The 19,229-nt window shown below is 47.5% G+C and overlaps 1 protein-coding gene across 2 annotated transcripts in view; it reads left to right on the top strand.

Annotated features, from left to right (window-relative positions):
- NTRK3 (neurotrophic receptor tyrosine kinase 3) overlaps positions 1-19,229 on the top strand; it is a 298,100-nt gene that overhangs the window by 246,620 nt on the left and 32,251 nt on the right. For both annotated transcript variants that reach the window (XM_090028540.1, XM_090028539.1), the window contains 2 exons: positions 2,919-3,091; positions 10,059-10,302. In XM_090028540.1, the coding sequence (XP_089884666.1) occupies positions 2,919-3,091; positions 10,059-10,302 (417 nt within the window). The remainder of the gene's footprint in view (positions 1-2,918; positions 3,092-10,058; positions 10,303-19,229) is intronic.

The raw sequence follows: 19,229 nt of genomic DNA, 5'->3' as shown, positions 1-19,229 counted from the left end.
TCCTCCAGTATCCCAGGATCTCTTACAGCCTCACTCCAAGAACAGGGCTAGAAGCCTGCCCTGGCTCCCCAGACCGCTAGTGCCAGCTCACAGCTGCAGCTCCTAGTCCTGCCCCTGCTCACCAGGCCTCTAGTGGCAAGTCACAGTTATGCAGGTGGGGGACAGTCAGAGATTTCCAGATTCAGGGTGTGACTGCTTCAAACTCTAAGCTAGCGTTAACGCCCTGCAACATCTTCGCAGCTCATAGCATAAGTGTAACAACTCCCTAAAAAGTCCAGTCCCTTTAGAGCCTGAAATGGCATCCAAAGTGCCTGAGTCTTCACTTTGCAGAGAGGCGACTGAGGCACAGAAAAGTTAAGGTGAAGAGTATCCACTAATTGTGAATGCCCAATTTGCAATGCCTGTGACTGACTTCTCATAGTCTCTAATATCATGTAGCATTTTGCATGGGCAAGGCACAGCTCCTATGGGCACCTTTGGTAGACAGGAGTGCTCTCAAGGTCAGGCATCCAATAAATATAGAACTCACAATTAGTGACATCCTAGGACAAGTCAGTTTAAGTGACTTGTCCAGCATCAACTGGGAAGTCCATGATGGAGGCAGGGCTGCAATCCCGTCCTCCAGGGGAGCATTTAGCTGTCTTAGTTGTGAAGCCATCTTTTCTCTTCCTGCAAATCTCACCCTTGTTCACTTCACCCCTGCCAACTTCTGCATTTCTTAACTTCTAAGTGTTTGACATTGCCACCTTAATGACGTTCCTTTAATATATTTTTGAGATCTCTATATATACACACATACATATATTCCCGGTACCTTTTAGAAATGACAGTGTGTTAAGGAAACCTAAAAGTCATTGTGCCTTGAAATATCACAGCCAAATATAGCATAAGGGGGGGAAAGAAAGAAGGGTGATGTTGGGAGGGGGAAGCTATTTTCTTGGAAAAGTGTAGCATCAACATTATGAAGATATTAAATGACTAAAAGTAATCGGGTGCTGAGATAAGGATGGATGCTTTGCCATCTGCACAGTGTAACTATCATCCATCTAAATATCTCTAGTCAAGCTATCCCCCGAGGGCAGAGAATTAAAATAAAATTATGCTGTGTGTCTGGTGGGTGTGGGGTAGCAGAAGGAGGTAGGGGGAAGGGCCTCAGAGTTGGGTAGGACTCTAGAGATATGTTCCAAGAGAAAAATATTGAGGAATGGAGGATTTATCCCTTCCAAAGGGTAGTGTCTGGCCAGGCCAAGCCAAAGGACAGGCCAGATTTCAACGAGGCATGGACCTCCCTCAGGAGACTCACAGTTTTGTACTGCCCCAAGCGCTGCTTGCTCTTTCTTTTCCAATGGCATCAACGCACAGGAGGAAATTGGAAACGTGAGAGCAGATGAACTGGGAAGATGCACCCCTTGGGAGGGACAGGCTGAAGGCAGGAGCCATTTCAAGAGATTCTGTTAAGATCAATCAGCCTCGAATCTGATCTGCCTTTGCCCAGTGTTTGCCAAGCCTCTGTCGTTGCTGCAATGTCTCCCCCACTCCCCGAAATGTGTGCGCTCTTCTTTTCCCCAAGTTAAGTGGTAGCAACTCCCTTGCAATAATGACGCGTTGTCTTGAAACCAACTCTCATAAGCGATTACACAATAATACAGCAGCATGTGTAGCTCACTCAGCAGGCTGTGGCAACTTTACAGGCAACCCTACAATAACAACCCTGTGCGCACAGTCCTCCGCTTGTAAATGATCCCATAACCAGTGTGCTCAAATGTGCTGGATGAAGCATTTTTGATAAGGATACAGAGTTCAGCATCAATCTCTTGGGGGAGCTGTTATAAGTAGCGGGGAATAAAAAAGCAATTTTAAAAATTATGAGAAAAGTCTTAACAGTGTCCTTCTGCAAGAGGCATTGTGAAAAATCCACACAATAACTGCCCAGCCAGGCAAATCCATCTTCAGAATAAAGGAGATGCAGTCAGCTATTTCAAAATAAAAGACAGATCGAAGTGACTGGCCGGCTCAGGAATTTAATAGTAATGAGATATAGAGCCTTTCACCCCTAGGTCACAGTAGTCACCAGTAGAAATCCTGCCCAAGCTGGTCATAATAGCTATTACCCTCGGAGGGCCGTTTGCTGCTGTCTGGGAAATGAGCTGGGCTATCTGACTCATGCTCCGAGCTGGTTGGTGCCTGCAGAGAAAGAAACACTTTCACAGTTGGCATTAACTTGCCCCATTTTTGGCAGCCTCAGCAGAGCTGGATGGGTCATGAAGCTGTAGCTCCTCTCACAAGTCCTTTTCAGGTCCAAGCTGAGGCTTGTATTTGGGGCCTGGAGAGAAGCCACTCACATTTATTTACAAACCTGGTATAAGCTACGCAGGTATAAATAACACTGGAGTGTGGAGCAGACAGACACACAGCTATTAGCTGCATGTGGGGGGTCCTATTAGAGCACTTCACTATTTGGGTGGCAAGGGGATAGGTAATAGCCTTTTTGCTTATGTAAATGGATCTCCTGTGCCAAGCCGCAGACATATGACACATACCCCTGTGCACCTAGCACTGGCATAGTTTAACTCCATATTTCCTCAAATACTTCTACAATACTGGCGTAGGGCTGTAGGGCATCTGTCCCCTCTTGGTTTGCACTGCGGCAAAGACTGATTGAGCAACGCAGGCATATTGTGAATCCAGGCTCTCAGGGAGGAAAGGCCCGCCAAAACACTTGGCTGTGCTGATGTGAGCTCAGCAATTGGGTCTCATGCCACAAGCCCAAAGCCTCCGGCATTCAGAGAGAAGCTTTTCTTTCAGGAAAGTGAAAATATACAAGATTATCGACCCCCGGGAACTCAGAGCTCGAGAGACTCAGCCGAGTTGTTCTGCCTCACCCCCGCAATCCTCTGTGTGTGTGCTCCCCCTTCCAGGCCCTGAAAGACCCCACTTTGGCAGCCCGCAAGGACTTCCAGAGGGAGGCAGAGCTACTCACTAACTTGCAGCACGAGCACATCGTCAAGTTTTATGGTGTCTGTGGTGATGGAGACCCCCTCATCATGGTCTTTGAGTACATGAAGCATGGGGACCTGAATAAGTTCCTGAGGTGAGTGCAAGTCGGATCCGCAGTGAGGGCCAAGAGAAAAAGGGCTCTCTCCCCTCACCCTACCTTAGCAGCTAAGTCAGCAGTACCCCAAAGGTGGAAGTGTCTGGTGACCATTTGGCGGCCTGTGTAATGTGGTTTGGTCATTCCCAATTCGTCGTGTAAATGACATAACTCAGTGTCACAAGGCCACTCCTGGGCATGGCACTAGCACGCCATCACCTCCTCCCTTTGTGGGCAGTAGCCAGGGGCTCAGCAATCATGGAGAATGGACTTCTTCCCCAGCCCAAGAGGCAGATGTGAGGCAGGAGGCAGCACGGGGAGAAGCTGTCTCTGCTTTCTGAGGAGAGCCCAAAGGGTATCAAATCAATGCCTTTCAGTGGCTGCGACACTCCCACCCAAAGCACACCGAAGTGCTGAACCGACCCCGCCATAAAGTCTTTCAGCTTTGTAGAAGTGAGACTGTGGGTACATTTGGTTTCCATGTGTTTTAGCCCTTGATTCCAGATGGGGCCAGAAACAGTAGCTCCTTAGAGACGCTATGCGGTTAGGGTTCCTGATATGGCTCGTTCATGGGGTTGTCAGATTTCCTGTGATATTTCCCGTGACATCTTGTTTTTAGGTCCAGAGAGGGTCTGAGCTATTTTGGAGGAGCCTCCAACTTTTGGTGGTACCTGTAGAATCCAATACTGGGCTGACCAGTTCTGTTTAGAGGCCCTGAATGTGGTACAAATAACCCTAATCTTGGAGAGCACTTGAAGTGATTGTGGCTGGCCACGGAGCACTCATTCCTCCCCTGTCTCTAGAGCAGTACGGATTAAAACTCCAGCTCTTTGCCTTGTTTGTCCCCTATATCGCGGCTCATTCACACACTTTCTCTCCTGCACCTGAGTGGCGTGGGGCAGAAAGCAAACTGATCAGGATGGTTTTGATGCTGGTCTCCTGTGATGCAGAAATCATGCTCTAAAACTTGTAAGTATGTGGAGTGGCGCTTACCTCTTGAAATAATTACTAGTTTTATTTCCCAGTATTTAGAAAATTGGACCCTTGATATTTTTCTGTTTTGACTGCTAAGTGCGAGCATAATTGCATTAGGAACGAAGAGCTGAACACATCAGTGCCAGAGCTGGGGCTCTGATGCTCATGGAGATTATTGCTCCACCGTTACAATTGATTTCTGACCGAGAAAAGCAAATCCTTCCCCAAAGATGTTGGTTATTAAGCACTTGCCCAGGCTGCAAGAGACTATGGAAAGGACCCTAAGGGTTTTGTCCTTCCTGCCACAGTCAGAACCAGGCTCTGTGGAGCTCCAAAAAGGAGCCCCTGAAATGTACCTAGGGCTACAGGCGATGTAGGATGCCAAGGGCAGAAACCGATGTGCCGGCACAGCTGCTCCACTTCAACGACTGAAGCAGACCGCATCCAGTGTCCCACAGGTCAGGCCCTGCCGGTGCCAGGAGCAGCAGGGGCCCAGTCCTGGGGCACAGCACTTGGGGGACCCCCTCTGCAAATGAGGGGAACCCCAGGTTTCCCTGCTAGCAGAAGCCCACCCGGGAAATGTTTATGGCGACCTCTGTTTCTACCCTGACAGGCTGGAGTACAGCCCCACCATTTTGCTCCTCGAGCCTATGGGGTCTGTGTAGCTCTATGCAGATTCAGGAGCAGCGACTGCTCAGCTCAGGCCCTACCCCTGCCCCGGATTATGAATTTCTGGGCAAGTCAGAAGCAACAAAGCATGTCACCATATTAGTTTTATGAAAGAGGGTTGTCACTGCCAAATTCAGAGAGAAAACAGACTTCCCCACTGTGGAGCTTTTCCATGTCATTGCCATGCATTACATGGGGCCCAGTGCCTCTCCCTGGCCTCGCTCAGTTTGTAGTTGCACATTTGGATGAGGCAGTCAGTTAGGTCAGGGTGGAAATCCAGCACTGAGAGCAGCACCTCAGCCTGGTGGACACTGAAGGAAGCCAGCTTAGAGAAGAGCATATTGTAGTGAAGAAAATCCATCTGCTCTTAGTTAAAGCTTTTTCTCAGAGGGGTGGGAGGGTGCCGGGGAGCCTGCTTTATCTTCCTTAAGGCTAGACAGATGTTATATGTAAGTCAAAGCCTACATCACTAAGCTAGCAGCTCGTTTAATTGACCTAACCAATACAACATGCCAAGACAAGCTTGCTGGGTGCACAGTGCACCCTGTGTGAAAGGGCACTGGTGCCTGCTGCCAATGTTTTTGTATCCTGGCAGTCATTCACACTCCAGACTGATTCCTTGAAGCCATTCTGTCCCTGTGTTTCTAGTGTTGTCTTGTGCTTAAACCACAACATCCCGCCTGCTAAATAAGATCCCTCGTGACTGAGGAGTCCCTACTGATCTATAGCCATAGGTTTTTTTCTAGCATCACCTGTGAGAAAGGCTGCCTGATGCCCATATCAGGCGCCACTGCTCTGGTGCCATACTTTGAAGGAGACCGGTCCTCAGATTCCCCAGTATCCCTGGATTTACAGCCTGCCGTCTTTCTGGGAATTTGCATGCAAGTTTAAAGTATGCAACCCCAGGCCTTTTTTTTCTATATGGGAGGTGTATGGGGTGCAATGCATTTCTAAGTAAATACAGCCCAAATCCACTTTTCTTGTAAAATGAGGGAAACTTCCCTTTAGGTATTGGGCCTGGGGGACTACTAGAAATAGTAAGGTAAGGGAACGGAGAGAGAGAGCACCAACCATCACACCTTATTAAAGCAGCTGTGCCAGCTTCTTCACAAAGGGGCTGATCCAGGGGAGGCCAGCCTTGGACGGGGAGGCTGCCAGGAGAGGAGCAACCTCTGTCCCCTATGGAGCAAGTGTGGGCAGAGCTGGAAGACAAACCCTGCGTCCCTGCTTGCTTGCATGCTTATGCCTGAGTTCCTTTGAGTGGTCCAGGCAAGCCGTGATGGCGTAGGGCACTAGAACGAGAATGTTTGAGGTGTGAAGGTGTAAATGTAAGCCCTTTCCAAGGAGTTTTTCACCCAGCCACAGCTCTTCTGGCTATAATGAGTCCCAGTGCCCAGGGAGGTGCTGTCTTTCAAGTAGGCTGCAAAACTCAGGGTCCGGCTGAATGGGTTCACTTAAAATCTTGCTGCACGTTCCTTCAAAGCTGGCGGTTAGCCCCAGAACGTGGTAGACCCTCCACGTGCATTGTCCCGTTCATTCTCTTTTATTTTATCCCTCTTTTTCAAACACATACAAGGCCCTTAACTGCCCACGAAGCATCCTTGCAAACTTTTACTCTCCGCTGTTATGCAGCTACTGTATTCACTACACATCGGTTCTGATCACCATTCAGGCCCTGTCATCAACAAGGCTTGCTACCACCGGCTTCAGTAGGAGTTATCGGGGTGCTGAATATGGCCCAGTTTCTGAAGCCTGTGGGGGATTGGTAAGGAAGAAATGCAAGGTCCCTGTCTGTCAGTCTTTGCACTGCAGGGCATTGTGAGCATTTGCAACAGGCCTCATTCACCCAGCCCTGAACTGGGGACAGTTTGCTCCCAGAGCCAGAAGGCCTGGGCGATAGGGAGCTTTTGAGGAGACAATCAAATGAACTTGTCCAAGGTTAACTGCACCTCTCAATGGAAATTGAAAAAGCTGTAAAATGGGAGAGGACTCGCTTTAGCCCAGGCTTCCCACAGAAAAGCACCATAAATAAAAGTCCCCCAGTTTTTATTATACCTCCCTGGGCCATAGACAAAACGTTATGCCATAAAGGTGACCAACGTGGCAAAGAGTCATTTCGATTTACACCTGCCAGCCATGCTGGGGATTGAGCAGGGTGGGGTAGGCTCGCTTCATACTTCCCAAGGTCTCCACACGCCCAGCTGCTGTTACCACAGGCACGTCAGGGCTGCTGGCAGCACTACGAGGGAAGATGGAAAGGCCTGCTAAAAATTGCAGTGCCCTGGCTAATAAACGGCGGGCATTGCAATGGCAGCTTCCTCTGAAAGAGCTGTCAGGGAGAAGCAAAAACATCTTTCTCTCCTGGGAGATGCGAGTCTCCTGGGGAGGTTCGGGATGGACTAAAACTGCCATGCATGGGAAGGCGGCAGAGTTCCTGTTGTGCGTGGGCTCTTACTGGCTGCTCTGGGTTTCTGTCATGTTCGAGTACCTGCTTTTCCTCTGGATTTTACTATCTCCCTCTCCTTTGCTCTCTATCATGCTGTCTATTCCGGGGTGTCTGTCTGGGTAAAATCATTGCTTGGGTGAGAACAACAGGTAGAGCTAAGGTTAAGTAACACTTTTCATTGTACACCCCTATTTCTGGCCACCTTTATTAAATTCTTTCCCTGCTTAGAGGCTTTTTGTTATTATTTGGGGGTGGGGTTTGAAGCTCGCACACCTCTTTGGGGTCTGAGGACACAGGGAACAACAACAAATTCTTTTTTAGTATCTCTCAGATCAGGACAGCTGAGGACAGACAAAGCAATGTGGGCAAAGAGGAGTTCACTTCGGAGAGGGTTTTATGGCCCTGTGCTGACACAGGTCTCCATCACAAAAACTTCATCTAAGTACAAATCTCCTTTGTAGGTAAAGCTGAATTAGGTATGACAAATTAGTCCTACCTCTCTCATGTTTTCTGTAGGCTTCCCCACGTATCTGGATTAATCCCATTGCTTATATTAGCTTCCTTAACCTGGGGGTAGGACAGTCCTGTCTTCTGACCCACTCCCAGTTTGAGGGACAGTGGTTTATTTAGAAAATAGGTCAAGTGTAAAAACATTTACTTAGCATTTTAGACACATGTATAGACAGTAGTTAACCCTCTACTCCCCTCTAGCTGTTTGTAAGCCTCGAGGACATCCCGTGATCTTAGCTGAGGGGCAGGCAATTATTTTGGGCAGAGGGCCACTTACTGGGTTTTGGCAAGCCATCCAGGGCTGCGTGACAGGTAGCCAGGGCCAGATAAATATTAATTTTCTAAAATTTTTAGGGGCCCCGTGGGCTGGATAGAGTGGGCCAGCAGGCCACATCTGGCCCACAGGCCACGTTTTGCACCACCCCATCTTAGCCTATAAAAGACCGAGAAGCGACCAGTTCTTATGTCTCTAAGCCTGGCCTCTTTTCTGGCCTGGAAAGAGATTTCTCTGATGGCAGCTGGAGTCTGGATGCTCAGGTGCGCCTACCAGGAATCCAGTAACCTGCTGCTCACTTCTAGGTCTGTGCTACACAAGAAATATTATTTGTTGCTGACAACTGGTATCAGTCAGAGGTGAACTTTGCTGAACAGGGCCCAACTGCAAATGCAGACCAGGACACACTCGTCAGAAGCCAGGGTTGGTCCTGGGTTGCTGTTTGATGCTGAGCTGTGAGCACCCGCTCCGATGCACCTGTCATTGACATCTGTTGCCAACAACAGGTAATTTTCGGAGAGCAAACCAGACTTGAGGATGCTTAAATAAGACATCAATCAATTGTCTTAACTCTTCTTTTCAGCATTACTGTCTTGCGCTCTGCCACATTTGCTAATACGGCCTGTCTACTCACGATCCTCCTGCTCTCCTTAACACTTCCCCTGAACTTTGCAATACCCTTGCCCCATCATCTCTTGAGCTCCAAGCCCGGGTCCCTGCATTCTGCAGCATCTGCTCTCCGGCCCAAGCTCTCTGCAACGTCGCCTCTCCTGTCCCTGCGCTGTTTGCAGCTCCCCCTACTCCTTAGTGCTCCCTGTGAAGTCCTCTGCTCCTGCCACCTGTGAGAGCTCTAGGGTTGTATTTCTGGTGATGAGGAGACAATGGAAGCGGTATCTGAAAAACTATCAGTCAAACTCAGAGTCTGGACACTAATCCCTCTGCTTGCCCAAGAGCCCAGCCGAGCAATTAAGAAACAGAGACAAAGGAGAAAAACCATTCTGATCATGTTGTGGGGATGTTTAGTCCCATATAGGGAAGGAGGTACAACACTGTACATGCAATTTCAATTTGCTGGCTCTCTGTGGGGTTACTTTTGATGATGGGGGAGACATGCCAAGAATGATTTTAAAAGAAAACAGTGTGAAAGCCCTAGAGGAAATGCAGGCTCTGTATCTAGCCAGGAGGAGGAAGGTCACAGCAAAATATCTTGCTTTTCCCTAAATATGTGTGCTTTTGTCATTCCACCTCCACACAGGGAACCAGGGGGTGGTGTCCAGCATGAAAAGAGACATCACAAGAGGGGGTGTGTGCAAAAATAGCCTAGGCAGGGAGGAACAGAGAGAACAGGGCAGAAATGAGGCTGACCTTGAGTCCCAATTTAGAAGGCACTTGGCTTATCTCTTTTTCGTTCCCCAATATTTTCCCTGCCTAGGCTGGGAAGCTTAACACCTGCAGGACACAACTGCTGCTTTCAAAGCTTATCGGATACACCCTCTGAGAAATAATGCGTACTTTCAGGGTGTGAGGCCCTGACCTGGGGAAGCGCAGAGTAAGTGAAATATGGAGCCCAGCAGAGACCATCTAACGTCACCAGGAGCAGAAGACATGTTGGAGGGTGGTGAGGTGGATTTTGATGGGACTAAAGACTCTCTTTGGGGTCAGAAACAAAGTAGGGGATCTTGGAAATGATATTGAAAGCAAGATTTGGACAGGGTTTTATGGGGGGCATCTTTTGAAATTCATGCTTCTTTTGTCTAGGTCATTGGCACCCAAACTATGATCTACTGGTGGTAAATGGTCCATGGTTCTCACTAGCCCCTTCAACCGTAGGTTTTATGATAAGGGGTCCTGATAGTCAGAGAAAGAATTTAAAGGTTGACGGTGATCTCTTAATCCAAAAAATTTGGGAAAATTTGAGCTTGGCCTTTTTAACATCTTTATATTTATCTCGATGATGGAGAGGGCAGTTATGCAGGCAGAATAGGGAGGTCTTTGAGCTGGGGCTTATGGCCTGATTGTAGAATGAATAGAGTCAGATGAAGATGTTTGCCGTCCTAGCTGCTGAGATGAGTTTTTATTTTTCCCCCATCCAGGGCGCATGGGCCGGATGCTATGATCCTCGTGGATGGACAGCCGCGGCAAGCCAAAGGGGAGCTGGGGCTGTCTCAGATGCTACACATCGCTAGCCAGATTGCCTCAGGAATGGTGTATCTCGCCTCCCAGCACTTTGTCCACAGAGACCTGGCAACCAGGAACTGCTTGGTTGGAGCCAACTTGCTAGTGAAGATCGGAGACTTTGGGATGTCCAGAGATGTCTACAGCACTGATTACTACAGGGTAAGGCAACTGCAGCAGCAGCAGCTGATGGTCAGAGCAAAGGGAGGCTAGGTAATGCTACAGCGACTCACATGCTTGCTTATTCCCTCAGCCATTTTCTCTCCCACTGATACATGCACACACCTGCACATCAGACATACTTTTGTGCATACTCACTTGCAGACAACTCTACCATTACTACTTATATGCCAGTGCTCGCTTATCACTCCTATGTCCAAGTGCCTTCATTTACAAAATGTTTACTTAGTCTTTTCCACACTCAGCTCTCTACAGCATAGTCCTTTCAGAGTATGCACAGGCACACTCGGTGCTCTTTCTGTTATACAGACACTGTCGATCCACTCTGAATTCCCGTTTCTATTAAAAGAAAAGACATCGATAAATTGAAGGTAATCCAATGGAGGGTGACAATGATGATGAAAGGATTGGAGGTCATGACCTGCAGAGTTAGATTAAAGAAACTTAATATGTGGGACTTAGGGAAAAGGCAACTGAAAGAGAGACTGATAACTGCATAAAATATGGGAGCAGAAATAATAGGCAATTTAGTTTTGACCTCAGAATTCCCCTTCCAACGGGGACATCATTTAGACAATGGAATAATTTGCCAGAAGTAGGTTGCCGAGGCCCCATCATTAACGAAACTCAGGAGACAAGATAAAAAAAAACACTTGGGTTTTGTGTGGAAGATAATCCTGTCCGAGTCCCTAAGGAGGGATTCGATGAGTTAGAAATACTGTCCTGGCCTTATCATCTGAGATGTATGTTTGTGCTTTCCCCGCTCGCACACACTTCTTGTCAGATTATTTGGTGGCGCATCCTCTGACGGAGGTGGAGACTGCTGGTAGGGAAAGGTCCATTGTATCTAAATATGGCAAGTGACATAGATTTCAAACACCCGCCAGGCGGTGCATGGCAGGAGCACCATCTTCCCATGGCTATTGTGCAAATTGGAGGAGAACTGCCAGGGAATGGGAATGACAGAAAACTTTGAGGATCAAAAAACCAGGCTGAGCCTTTGGCATTCATTGTAATGGTCTACCTGCCTGGTCCCATGTCTCTTGACTGGCAAGTAGCAGTTAGTAAGTCACATAGTATCAGTGCAAAACCATTACATATACTCTCCTGCAGTGTCTTACCACACCCTCTATTTCTAAGTGGGCTTTTTCCTTCGTCATGCATGCAACCTCGTAGGGCCAGAGCAGCTACCTGAGTGAGAGTGGAGCATTAGATCAGCAGAGTGTCCCAATGTCACATGATTTCTTTTTTTTCTCAGAAGTATCATTTTTTTACTGGTTTTAGGATTCAAAAACTTCACGATTAATTAGTCCAAACATTACAATTTCTACTACTACTTCTCTGGCCCTTTCCATATGGGAAGTTGAATACAGCTTCCCAACAGGTTAGAGGCCGTTCTTGTTGCTCTGATGTACTGGAGCTAAGTGACATGCCTGCGGTCACATTGTGATTCAGTGGCAGAGGTGGGACTGCACCCCACGCTCTTGATTCCCAAATTTTTCTCAGCGCCAGCAGGCATGTCCTTCTGGTAGGTGGGAACAGACCCCAGGAGCCCCATTTTTGGTGTCTCTTCAGTGATAGCAAAGCACACCCTGCCTTGTTGCTGCAATCACTTCTGATTCCTGTCCCTTATTCTAATTTCCCTTTCACATGCTACCTTCACTGCCCTCCTCTCCATCTCTGCTCTTCCATGGCGTAGCAATGCTCTGAGCTATCCAGTGTATGAGCCTTGCTTTGCCCTGGATGAACTGTGAACAGGGTGCAAGGATACGGTTGGGAAATGGTGTTTGGCGTTTCTGAACCTGCTGCTGCCTGCAGCATTCATCCTTCTAAGCAGAAACCTAGAAGGGACTCCACTCCAGTGGCACAGGATGGGGCTTAGGAGCCCTACTCTGAACAGTTACCCATTTGGCTCTGACTCTAGAGTGAAGGACGCCTGAATTTGCCTGTGAACGCAGAGACCGAAAACAATTGTTTAGCAACTGTTGTACCTCTGTGTCACAAATCTGTCTTTGGATTTTTATTCCTAACATTTCTTGCATGAAAACTGGATCTTTGGAGCCTTGAGTTCAGCTGCTCCTGATTTACATCCGTCATGACGGACTAGCAGACTTTGCTCTGGTCATCACAAACGGTTGCTCTTGTGCCAGTAGGCAGACCAAGAGCCCAAGCCTGGAGTCTGATTGGGTCCCATCCTCTCACATGGAGCAGCTACAAAGGAGCTGATGAGTACAGCCCTTCAGCTCACCTTCAGAGTGTCTGTGATCCCCATGTTGACTTGTTTGAGCCTGTTTCTCCAGGTCTGCGTGGTGCATCTTGCTGCTGGGGCATGATGCTCCATGCCTTTTGGTAGGATCCCAGAGTGGAGTTGTGTTTCAGGTGATTTCTATAAAATACGGCTCTGTGTGTCCATGCTGCCTCCCCAGGAGAGCGCTGTAATTTATCATTTCCCGGGGACGCTGTGAAGGATGCCATCTGAAAGCTGACACAACGTGACAGGTCTGAAGCTCTCTGCAGACTGTCTCTTACTTAAATCTGTCAGGCCGGTGTGTTTTCTCTTGCCCAGTGCTCACAAGTGCAGATCGCTGGGCGTGCAGGACGTATGAGCGGGTTCCAGGCTCAGGGTTAACTCCTAGCTGCTTCCTTTCTTCTCCATTTTTAATCTTTTAAAACAAAGAAAAAGCACCATCTGGCTCACGCATAAGTGGGATGCAAAACACTTCACAAAGGTGAACTGTTTAATTTCCTGTTACACGTTTGGATACAAAAAACAAACATTTACGTAACAAAGGCAACAGAGCCATTTGTTCCCCTCTCCCCGTAACGCTCCCTGTGTTCTGCCTGAAGACAGATGCGTCCTTTTCCACGTGGACCGCTGAGGGAAACCATCAGCTGCTGCTTTTGAACTTGCTTTGACAAGACAGGGTTGTATGTGTGGGGCTGATGTGGGGTGTGGGTGGGGGATCGGGCAGCTATAATGAACAGATCTGAAATAAAACCTTGGATTAGCAAGTGAGTAGCGGTGGGGAGGGGAGAAGCATCCTGGGGTCCACACAGTGATTGTGAATTCTGGGAGATGCTGGAGGAGCAGTTTTGTAAAGCACTGGTTAATGCTGGTTTCATTTGGGGGTTTATTCCCTGCAGGTTTGAAATAGCAAGGAGAGAGGGGTGCAGGTCAGGACTGAGGTGACCTAGGAGAGTTGCATGGGAAGCCAAAGATAGAAAGAGCAGAGGGCATCAGGGGTATCAGTGGAGCAAGCCACAAGGTCAGGGACTGGAATTGCAAGTGCTGCCAATAAGACCCAGCTGCAGCTGAGCAAGAGTGAGCTAGCTGGTCAGAATTGAGTTTGGATCCCAAGAATCAGATGGCTTTCTCATTCACACTCCTGTCTTACGCATGCGGAAAAAGACTTTGCATCAGCCATTGTTTAGGAGTGTTAGTCTTTCCACTGAAACCAGTGGCTTTCTGTCCACCAAATGGGGGAGATACTACCACGGTATCATGAACATGCTCAGCAACTGAAGAGTCAGTGGTGTTTTAATGAGCGGTGAACAAACATCTAAAGTTCCCCTTGATTTAGATGCTTCCCTAGGTATCTTTAAGTCCCTGATGTCTAGGTATCTCATAGGAAGTTTTGTGTGATAGCTGCACAGGCTGTCAAAAGGCACAGAGTAGCATGGAGATCAAAAGTGAGCCCTTGTGTGGCTCAGGATTTATTTAAGGCTGTAGAATAAATTCAGCTCGTTTCCTTTTTGCTTTTCTCTCTCTGTGTGGTTAATTCAAGAGCAAATGCAAACGACACCTCTGATGCCTGAGGATAGTGTTATCACTGTCCTTAGTAGGAGGCTGAAGGAAAGGCCGTGTTTCTAAGCCTTTGGAAGCAATTCCAGTCCTGAAGCCTATGTAGCCCACATCAAATGGTCCTACTGTTCCTGTCCCTACAGGAGGAGAGAAGAGGGAGTTTTGTACCATCTAAATCAGGGAAAACCTATTCTGACACCTCTCACAGCTTGTCAGTCTGTTACTCCTTCACAGAAAGGAGGCTTTCAGCCCTCCTGGATCCCCATGACAAACCCTGTCCCCCCAATTCCCAATGTACCTAAGTGTACCATTCTCCAGAGCTTCACCCAGTGGCTGTTATGGGTTGTAGTTGATCTCATTGAGCTGGGAGGAGTAGCGTGTATGCTGGAGGGTAGGGCTAGGATTCAGAGAGACCTCAACAAATTGGAGGATTGGACCAAAATAAATTTCATGAGGTTCAGTAAGGACATGTGCAAAGTCCTGCACTTAGGACAGAACAGTCCCGTGCACTGGGTGGGATGGACTGGCTGGGCAGCAGCTCTGCAGAAAAGGACCTGTGAGTTACAGTGGACAATAAGCTGAGTATGATCCAGCAACGTGCCCTTGTTGGCAAGAAGGCTAATGGCGTACTGGGCTGCATCAGTAGGAGTATTGCCGACAGGTCAAGCGAAGTGATTAGTCCCCTCTTTTTGGAACTGCAGGGAGGCTGCAACTGGACATACTGGAGTACTGTGTCCAGTTTTAGTCTCCCTAAAACTTACTACATCCTTACTACAGAGAGGATGTAGACCAGTGGTTTTCAAACTTTTTTTCATTTGTGGACCCCTAAAAAACTTCAAATGGAGGTGGAGACTCCTTTGAACTGTAGGTGTGGGTATTCACATGCTTCTCAATGATTATAGTCAACTTTTGTGGTCCCCTTAGACATAGTCTGTGCACCCCCAGCGGTCTGTGGACAACAAATTGAAAACCACTGATGTAGATAAACTGGAGAGAGTCCAGTGGAGGGCAGCAAAAGTGGTTAGGAGCCTAGGAAACATGACTTCTGAGGAGAGACTGAGGGAACTGGGCTTATTTACTGTGCAGAAGAGAAGACTGAGACGGGATTTAATAGCAGCCTTCAGCTACCTGAAGTGGGGTTTGAACGAGGATGGAGCTAGACTGTTCTCAGTGGTGGCAGATGAGAGAACAAGGAGCAATGGGCTCAAGTTGCAGCAAAGGATGTTTAAGTTAGATATTAGGGGGGAAAATACTCTCTCATGAGGACGGTAGTAAAGCACTGGAACAAGTTATCCAGAGAGGTGGTGGACTCTCCATCCTTGGAGGTTTATAAGACCCAGCTGGATCTCTTGGCTGGGATGATCTAGTTGGGGCTGGTCCTGCTTTGAGCAGAGGGTTGGACTAGATGCGAAGTCCCTTCCAGCCCTCACTTTCTATGATTGTACGATTCTCTGATTCACTGGGACGGGACTGTTGAAGCAGAGAGCCGCATCGGTCTTGCAGAGGGTTCCAAATACTCCTTTACTTCTACTTGCCCAAAGGAGAGAGAGATCAAGACAAAACCGAGCAACTGCACATGGTTCCCTGCCTTGTTTTCCCTCCCAAATACATGCCAGTCTTTTGACTTAGGACAGAGCTGTCTGAGGAATCTAGGATCCTCTCTCTTGTGCAATATAGCTTTCACTCCGGCACACGGTGCCTTTTTCTATGACCATGTCCTTCTTGCTCTCTCTTTCTCAACTAGCCAATGACAAACTTTTGAGTTTTGTAGTCCATACCATTCTTTGTCATGTGATTCCTCATGAGCTGATCAAAGTCCCCTGGTAGATAACCAAGTCCTTAGTTACCCCCACACTGGAGTTCAGACTTGGTTGGTAGCCAAATCTTTGTCCGAGCGGTACTTCCATGTGAACAGAGGAGTACCAAGCTTTGTTGTTGTTGTTGTACCTCTATGTTTGCTTGACATTTCAAGAAGGATGAAGAGGGGCGTCAGAGAAAGCGATTAGTCCCATATTTATAATTAAGTTTACAATCTGACACAGGAGCCCACTATCGAATAGAATTTGTAAGCCCAACACAGACTGATTCCCCCAGTTCCTGGGACATCAGCATGGTACTTAGCTCCTGTTACTGTTCAATGCAGTTAAGAGTTTTATTTCCAATCTATCCCTCAGCATTTCTCATGCAGCATCTCTCAAGAGACTCCAATATTGTAATACCCTTCATGAGTATAACATCCCTTTTCCATCCCCTACTCCCCCCTCCTCATTGCTTCATGATGACTTTGCTTTATTGTCCATATCCATGTGGCATGCTTGGGACATGAGATATGTACTGGTGAGAGCATTATTAGCATTGGTTATGCCCAGATGTGGCTCAACACTGCAAACAAGGATTGCACCTGACTTTCTCTTCCAGACTTGGCTAGGATATCACTTTTCATCCGGTCTTCAGTGAGATTAGAAACTAGTTTTGCTGTGGTTATATGTAAAAGCTGTTTGAAAATACACCGATACTTACAGCTAATCCAGCAGCCTTCCCCACTTAGAAATCTGGATTCAGTTTACTGGACAAAAGTAGCCAAATGAAGGAAATTGATTTTCCACCTGCCCTTCTGGAATTATTTCATTTCCTTTTGACTGATGTTAATTAGAAGCGCTCTAACCATTTTTTCCCATGATCAAAACTAAGAATCTCGTGGCCTGTGAAATATCAGCTTGGGATTGTTGGGGATGAGCTCACTGCGCTCACCCTTCTTGCCAGTGCACCTTGTGGTTCTCAGAGGGAGCCCTGAATGAATGAGCTGGCATTAGGGGCCTGAGATCTGTACTGCATACTCTTTATTATTGTGAAGAAAGCAGCAAAATGTCCAGGAAGAAGGCCACTCCAAATCCCAGTTTGGGATTGGGAAACAAACCCCTGCCAAAAAGTCAACCCTAGGTTTTCAATGAGACCCAGGACATAATGGAAACATTACTTTCCATCTATGTTAGATGCCCTTGGTAAATTTGCTCATATGTCACTTGAATGCCAAACTGTTGTGGTCTTGCACTTAGAGGAAGGAATTAGGAGTATGACCTGATCCTAGTGGTGGCCTTTTCTGACTTGGTTTGAGATCGTAAAGAAACAACGCAAGATATTTCTGAGCTTTGCTATCTTCCAAATGCTGTGCAAATACTGACCAAATGATCCAAGCCATACCACCTTTCTGCATCTCCCCACCCCCCGCCCATTTTTCAAAGGGAAATAATAATATGACTCCCTCCACAGTGGTGTTGGAAGGTTTAATGCCTGTAAAAAATGCTTTTGAGAGCCACAGATAAAAGGAACTAGGAAAGCACAAGGTGTTTTATTTAAGGGCCCCCAAAGCATCTGAGAAGATGTGGCAGTCTGTGTGCTGTTTTATCTGAAATGGTCAGATATGCTGTCAGGAGAAGTAAAGGCATCTGCATCATGAAAAGAGATGTTACCTGGAGACCTCCAGGATGGATGCAGTTCTGCCTATCCACTAGTGGCCAGAAAGTGGTGTGAACTTTCCCAGATAACAGATTCTTCTATTACTACTGAAAATATTTTTCCCAAAGTGGCTTCATATCCCTGAAGGACCTCTGTTCGTCCTTAGGTTGTCCTGATCCCTTCATGATGAACACGATTCCCAGTGCCCCAGGTGAGGTCCAGTGCAGAGCGCTGAGGGCTCAGCGTGCGAGTACTCAGTCTTTCAGCCCTTTACTAAAACTTGGACCAGGAACTGCTCACTTGTGATGGGCCTGGAGATGAAGCTGAAGGTGGTTTTTGTGTGACAGTGTTCAATAAGTGTCCCTGAGTTGGTCCCTTTGGACTGGGCCTGCTTAGGCAAAGACAACATGGTGTTAAATGCTGTGGTCTTCACTATTGCCCTGGCTCCTATAAAACCTCTGCAAATTGAACTCACAGCACAGTTTCCTAATCTCCTGCAATGAAGATGTAACTCCATCCCCCACATTCACACTGAGGAGGAGAAACAAATGCTAAAGGGTTCCCCCCTCCTTGAAATATTAAGAGCCCTTCACACAAAGCAGCACGAGTGCAGAGGAATTAATCGGGGTAATTAGATCGTGTTGTATTTCATGGCATTTTCTCAGCAATAGTAATTATCTTAATTCTCATTCCCACCTCCTCTTCAGCCCACCCTCCCTCCTTTCTCCTCCTCACACCTGCCCATCTCCTGGCTGGGCGGCAGTGTTGATTTACGTGCTGTTCATTTTGTTTCAGTAATGAGAGGGATGTGGCTGATGAAGACCTCTCGCAGTCTAGTGACGTCTTCTTAAAGCACAGGCATAAAAGGGAGCTGTGCAGAACATCCTGTTATCCAGGGGTGAAAACACCGGGCTTGACCTCCCAGCTGCCATCAGCCACTAATAGAAGTTGTGTCCTGGGGCTGTGAGTCATAATATCTTCTTTAGGGAAGGAAGGAAGTGGCTCAGATAAAAATCAAACCCGGCCTGACCCATCACCCCGAGTTGGAATGGAAAAGCTCAGGCCAAACTCAAAACTATCATCCCAAGTTCACTGTGCAGCAAAATATCAGGTCCCAAGTCTTCTCCCACAGCTAGCCCTCTTGCTTTTATCCAGAGACATCAAAACATCAACGATGCAGAAAGGCTCCCAGGAGATTTATTTTTTTCCAGAGCCTGATCTCTACACCCACATTGTATAGAGAAATTTCAGTTGGCTTTGGGTAAGCAGTGAATGGCTGAATCTGTGTAAGTAATGGGTAAAAACCACCACCATCACTCACTTGCATGTTCATTTCCAGTAATACCCAGAAATCTGCATGATTATCCACGTGGTCCAAACTTCTTGAGCCTGCAGAAAGCTGCTGAAAGATAACCAGCTTCCTGGGGAGATGTCAGAGCCTCTCACTTATCTCCACCTTTTTGCAAAACCAGTTAAGTCTAGTCACCAAGGATGAGATTTTTTTGCTATATTGAATTTTTGCTGGATGAAGCATAGAGCTGCAGGGGAACATTCTCTCTAATCCGGAAGCTGGCTTCCCCAACATGCATTAGAAGGGCCCAGAGGCTGCTCTATAACTTATGCCGACCAGCTGTGGCCTCCACTAGCTGCA

This window comes from Crocodylus siamensis, chromosome 15, assembly GCF_052110815.1.
Source record: "Crocodylus siamensis isolate JL-2025a chromosome 15, ASM5211081v1, whole genome shotgun sequence".
In the NCBI taxonomy this organism is placed as follows: domain Eukaryota; kingdom Metazoa; phylum Chordata; order Crocodylia; family Crocodylidae; genus Crocodylus; species Crocodylus siamensis.
This window is presented reverse-complemented; position numbering and strand designations above follow the sequence as displayed.